Source organism: Limulus polyphemus, unplaced genomic scaffold (genome assembly GCF_000517525.1).
Source record: "Limulus polyphemus unplaced genomic scaffold, Limulus_polyphemus-2.1.2 Scaffold2467, whole genome shotgun sequence".
Taxonomy (NCBI): domain Eukaryota; kingdom Metazoa; phylum Arthropoda; class Merostomata; order Xiphosura; family Limulidae; genus Limulus; species Limulus polyphemus.
In genome coordinates this window covers 112,618-119,098 of record NW_013668077.1, presented here as the reverse complement: position 1 = coordinate 119,098, position 6,481 = coordinate 112,618, and the positions used below count along the sequence as shown (strand labels likewise).

At 33.2% G+C, this 6,481-nt stretch overlaps 1 protein-coding gene across 2 annotated transcripts in view; it reads left to right on the top strand.

Annotated features, from left to right (window-relative positions):
- The first annotated feature begins 267 nt into the window (after positions 1-267).
- LOC106467041 (histone-lysine N-methyltransferase SETMAR-like) overlaps positions 268-6,481 on the top strand; it is an 18,803-nt gene continuing 12,589 nt past the window's right edge. Inside the window, exons 1-2 of one of the 2 annotated variants that reach the window (XM_013927351.2) lie at positions 268-685; positions 2,592-3,922. In XM_013927351.2, coding sequence (XP_013782805.1) covers positions 572-685; positions 2,592-3,341 — 864 coding nt within the window. In that variant the 5' untranslated portion in view covers positions 268-571 and the 3' untranslated portion in view covers positions 3,342-3,922. Of the gene's footprint in view, positions 686-2,591; positions 3,923-6,481 lie in introns of those variants that run through there. The other variant, XM_013927353.2, reaches the window with a different exon arrangement.

Sequence of the window (6,481 nt, the reverse complement as noted above, 5' to 3'; positions counted from 1 at the left end):
GAAAGGTAATGTGTGTAGAGACAGTGAGTAATTGAACTGCAGTCAGAGAGCACGAGAGACGTTACAGCGTTTGTTTAGCGCGATTGTTGAAGTTAAGTGTATCGGTAAAGTTATATTCGGAAAGAATAAACCAGTTTTATTAAGTAAAGACTTGTGTCGTTAAAATTTCGTCGGAACGAAGTTACGGAAAGTTAATTAACAAACGGAGACGTAACAATATTTAAGCTTGAAATATCAAAATATTGTTAGTTTATATTTGGGTCTATAGGTAGCGTCGTTACTAGTGAATTATGAGCTATATAAGAACCTTTGATTTGGAAATTTAATGTTTTCAATAATACGTAAGAAGTGTTTTTAAATAATTAATACTATAACCTTAAACATTTCAGGCTAAATTTCAAAAATAAGGTAGCTAGCTGAAATAGCGATTAACTGAACAGTTTAGAATGTCACACAATCAAAACTGTTTCCGTGATCATTTTTGTTAGGCCTAAGGTTATCCATTTTCCGGGAATGAATCTTGTAAATAATAGAAGCTTAATTAAGAGTTTACACATTTATTTATTGAGATATGTCGGAAGAGAAAAGGTGGCCATTATCTGTACGTGATATTTCTAATGGTAAAGAAAATAACCCTGTTTCTTTTGTAAATGAACTTGACGATGAACAATTGCCCATATTTACGGTAGGTCTTTTATTTTTAATTTTAGCTTTTTATATCGCAAGTTCTTATTTAAATTATCTAGTCATTTATCTGTGTACGGCAGTAAGTGTAAATTGTAATTATTATTATTAATGCTTTTTTAATATATATCAAGTTCTGAATTTGAAGTAAGAAGCGAAAGTAGAAGAAGACATTCTATATCTTTTTTTTTTTCTGTTTTTTATAGGCCAGATACGCATTATAAGTTAACTTATCCTATAGACTAGTTATAGCTTATTAATATTATTATTATTATTTTGCGGATAAAATCAAAGTGTATTTGAGTCTTTGTTTTCTTTTGGTATCCAGGCGTGAGACATTACGTCATGCTACGCTCTAATAACTTTTTAGTTCAAGTGGTAATAACAGTTGTGCGTTGGGCCAAGTATTCATACGATGCTGCTTAGAAAAGGTTGGGAAACTGCAGTAGGGTATAACAAGCTGTCAGTATCAGATGGGCTACGGGAATTGCCAAATACACATAGTAACTTGATGAAAACTCACTCTGGTGACAGGTAGATTCAGTGGCAAGAAAAGCTATATTTTGTTCATACCAGCTTTATACAGGTTTGAACATATATCATTATCATTGTTGTCCTGTAAAAACTGTGTATGTCCAAAAGCCCAGTTTTACAGATTCAAAGGTGCATGGTTTTGAAACTACAAAATTTAGATTACATTAACTATATTTAATAATGTAACAAATATACCATTGCTAAATGGAAGATCCCTACTGATTTTGACAGCATATGGAGTGAATTATTTTAGAAATCATTTCTACATAAAACACGGGTCATGAAAAAATGGGGGCTACATGGTTGTGATGTCACAGTGATGATATATGTAATATATATATATGTGTGTGTGTGTGTGTGTAGTTTAAAAAAGATTTGAAGGGAAAAAAAGCTGTGATACATTATGCCATGGCATAATGCTTTAATATTATTCATGTGAAATGTAACCTGCCCCAAAAGTTAAAATATAATTTATTTTCTTACTGCTCTACTATGCTTTTTATTAATACAACTTAATTAAACTCAGAAGTTCAGATTAAATTGAGGGGCTAAACTTTTAAGTAACTGCTTAATAAAATGATATTTACTCAACTTGCTGTTTTCTTTGCAGTGTAGTCAGAAGCTTGTTATATAAGTCAAATGTAACTGAAGTAAAAAGCAGTACTGGAGTTCAGAGCAGGGCAATTCAGTTGGTTTATTGACATAATCTGTCACCTATGAGAAATGATTACATCTTGAGTGTCATGTAAACCAATTGATTAATAATGATCACTATGAAATTGATTATCAGGAAAATAATCAAATAATTGAGGTTTCCTATTGTTACTGTTTTCAATTATTCCAGCTGTCCAAGTAGTTGAAATACTTCAACCAAACTTGCTTGCCCTGTCTTTGTCATGATAAATCTACTAAGGTTATGTGTCACCACCTTGAATGTTTTAACTGCTGAATAGGAAAGAAAGCAACTGGTGGCAACTCCTTTTTTATTTATATTTATAATTATCAAGATATATTGTAATCTTGGAATAAGTGTGCATTCACATGTGAATTTTATTTATTAAGCTCATTATATTTATGAAATGCACTTTCATTATAAAATCATGTTATTACTAAAAGTAATCATTAATTGTTCTTTCTTAAGTAAAAACCATATCATAATTAGAATAAGAGTTTACATTCATTACACTTTTTATACACTCGGGTATAAAAAAATCAAGATTGCTGAAATTTATTTGTATGATGCTTACAGTTCAGAGAGGATCTCTTTTACTGTGGAAATGTGTTTTATTGGAAATTATGTAACCACAAGGTTACTGAATGTACATTACATAAATGATGTACCTTAGATTTTGTTGTTGTTTTTATCCATACAGTATACAGCACAAAATGTAGCAGGAGAAGGAGCAGCTGATGAAGATTTTACCACAACTTATGAAGGATGTGCATGTAAGAGCACAAAATGTGATAGTACATGTCCTTGTATAACACGGTTTGGTGAGAACTATTCTGCTGAAGGAACTCTACTGCTTACATGTCACAAAAAACCGGTTGTGGAATGTAATTTGTTATGTACCTGTCCATTAAACTGTACCAATCGGGTTGTTCAGAAAGGTCTGCAGTATGGTTTACAGGTATTTAAAACTAGAGAAAAGGGATTTGGTGTAAGAACACTTCACTTTGTTCCTAAATCCCACTTTGTGTGCGAGTATGCTGGGGAAGTCATATCACTTGAGGAAGCAAAGAAACGCATCCCTACCATCATGTCCATGGACTGTAACTATATCTTTGTATTAAAAGAACATGTGAAAAAGGGAGAAATTTTACATACAGTGATTGATCCAACATATACAGGTAACGTAGGTCGTTTCATCAATCATTCATGCAGTCCAAATCTTTTGATGGTCCCAGTTAGAACACACTGTGTACTTCCTCAACTGTGCTTGTTTTCTTCTCGGGATATATATCCTATGGAAGAGCTCTGTTACAATTATAGTAGTAGTAATCTAGAGGGTCAACAGTGCATTCGTGAATCACGAGACTTGATAATCAACAGAAAGCCATGTTACTGTAATTCTTCCACGTGTGAAGCAGTACTACCCACAGATCCATTTTTATTTAATTAGCTTATCAGATTTTGTATAGCATGTTTTTTATTACAAAAAAAAGGAGTATTAGTGCAAAAAATGTTTCTTTGTGACTTACTGCAGCAATGATAAAATAGGATGGTGTTAAGAAGAAGAAGACTTTCCATATGAACTGTTATCCATACAATGTGATATAAGACTGTGAAGTTTAATTGCCTTTTTAGTAGTTTTCATACAAGTACCCCAAAATATTTCCATTAATATATACATATTTCATAAAATTTGTGTTCTAGACAGGTTTTTTTTGAACAAAATATGTTTCCAAGTTTTGTTACACCATCTCAACCTAAATGTGACAGTAACTACTTAACATTATTTCTGTTGCCTCTTAAATTTTCTTCAAGGTATAATTTTCAGAAATTTAGCTAAATTAGCAGCACCTTTTTTTTTTCATTATATATTTTTTACTTTTGTAACAATATTCATTTTTGTAATGATTACCAACAGGGATAGAAATAATGAAATAAAATTACATTCACTCAAGGGAAGCCTATCAGGAAGATAACGTTCCCTTGTGTAAAGCAGCATTTCCTTATGAATTGTTTGTTTGTTTTATTTAATCCATGCAATAGGTTCACTTTCACTGGTCATAACTAAAGGAATAGGGATGGACTATGTATTCCCAATCGGGAAAGCCAACTAAAAAATGAAATTCCTCAAGAAAAGTTAAATTCCTCGAGAATGTAATATTTCGATCCCTGATCCATCTTGAATAAATTTAACATAAATCTAACTGTTAGAGTATTCAAAGTGGTGATGGGGTATTGCATGAAGCCTTGAATTCAAAATGTCAGTCGTCAACTGCCCTGTCAGATGATTTGCCTTTTAATTTTAACCGACACTTTGTTGTCTGAATTTTTAATTTTTCTATTATAAAAAAAGGGTTTTAGAATGAGATGCTGTCGTAATTAAGGAGTACAGACGTGATTTCTCACTGCATATTTTAGTTTTCCTCTTTTACACCATTTTGTTGGCTGAACATTGACAACTTTTAGGGTTTTAACAGTAAAATGAACTTAAAGTGGAAAACGGAACAAAACTGATCAATCATTAATGCTTACTAAGGAAAACTGACCAATCATTAATGATTACTAAGGAAAACTGAACAGAAACAAAATAAATCACGTAAATGAAGTAAACAGTATGAAATTATCAATTTATAACTTAAACGACGAAAGTGTTTAGAAAAATCAAATTTTAGGGTTTTCTTATTCAGAGTAATGTATAAAACAATCAATCCACTGTATCAACAATGGAATGTATGAAAACTAAAATTAAACACGGGTCATCATCTGCTTGTTCTATAGTAATTTACATTATTAGATATTAGAATGTGCTGATGAGGCACAATGGTTAATGAGTTGGAATGCTCTGTACACTCGGAGATGAGGAAGCTATAACAGTAAATTTCCTGAAAATAATGATGAATAAGTGAAAAATGTGCAGTCAATTCAATGCCTTGGATCATAGCGTATATGCAATATGATTGTCTGTTGGGTTGTTTACAACTGTACTTGGTCATTTCATGTGTTATTTCGATAAAGAAATTTGCACTGCGTTTGTTTTAACCAAAGGCGACTGACTGCAATCACTGTTGGCAAAATGTGTGTGTTTGCTAAGTAGCCGCGGGGATTTTTTTCCGCTGGGTGCCACCATTTCTTGTCATTTTACTGCGCGCAAGAAAAAACTACTATCGAAGTGAGCACTTTTGGACTGTTGTCATTTCTATAAGAAGTGTCAAAAGGGAGATATTTAATTCAATTTATTCAACATGGTACAATAAAGTCATGTATGTATATAATACCGACATGAACATATATATATATATATATATCTAATATATACTCTAACACGTTCTTCTCTTTATGCGTTATTCCTGTTCATGCGTCTGTCTTCGAAATATTTCTTTCATTAGTTGACGGAGGAAGTACAGTTTTTCATAAAATTCCCTCACACACACAAAAAAAAACATTTTTAAGTTTCTTTTCTTAGATTGACTGTTCAGCACATACGAAGACTGACAGAGTGATGTTGATATCGATATGAAATTTTACGAATTGCAAACAAAAATGAACAAATTTCCTGTTTATGAACTTACAACGGTAAAAGTTCAATTCCTCGCGATGGACAAAGCAAATAGCCCAATATGGCTTTGCTCCAAAACAAACAAATAAATCGTAGAAAAAAATAAACCCCTATTAGTCAAATATTAATGAATAAACAGGTGCACAGTGTAGAAGAAAACAAACAAGGCGAAACTCTCATCAAATTAAAATGTTTTGTTGATGAATTTTTAAACAACGTTTTTGGCAAGTGACCTTCTTCAGGTTTGTAGTGAGAAGAAAACGGCCTATAGAAGTGGTGGAGTATAATAACCTGTTAAAATGACGAACATATATTTTCCTTACTTGGCTGTTCTTGCCTTTTATCATTAAGGAGTCTCTAATGAGACATTCGAATAAAAGCAAAGCCAGAGAAAAATTGTTTTACCATTATAAGTGTTGCTCACGGATGGTTCCTTCACTAAGGACGATGAGATGGGCACTCATCGTCTCGAGGATCAACGACCCCCAGTGGCACAGCGATACGTCTGCGAACTTATAACGCTAGAAACCAGATTTCAATACCCCTGGCCATGCAGGGGTAAAGCTAAACGAGAAATAGGGGTAGTTGTAAGAGTGGGGGTGAAACTATCCTAAAATGTGCCTTAGCCTCTCGTGTAGACCCAGTACCCGACAAAAATGCTTATTGCTAAAGGTGATTCACTTCATTAAAAAATACAGTTTGTGTGCCCGCAAGATATGGAGTGCAGGCCCATCATATTTTGTTATCCCCCTCGCAGGTGTCTCTCCTGACCAGGAGGCTGACAGCTCACAGGAAAAGCCATTTTATGAAACCAGCACCATTCTAGTGGCAGTATATCGAACTCCTTTGCATTAGTTAGGTGAAAGTGGAAACCAGAGATATTTAAAAATATGTCTGTTATCTCTGAATTTCCTCAAGTTCTATACTAAAAAATTCTTAAATTATCTTTCAGCATTTAAGAGCTGGTCACCTTTAGTTTGTTATTTTCAAAAGCCTGGCATGGCCAGGTGGTTAAGGCACTCGACTCGCAATCC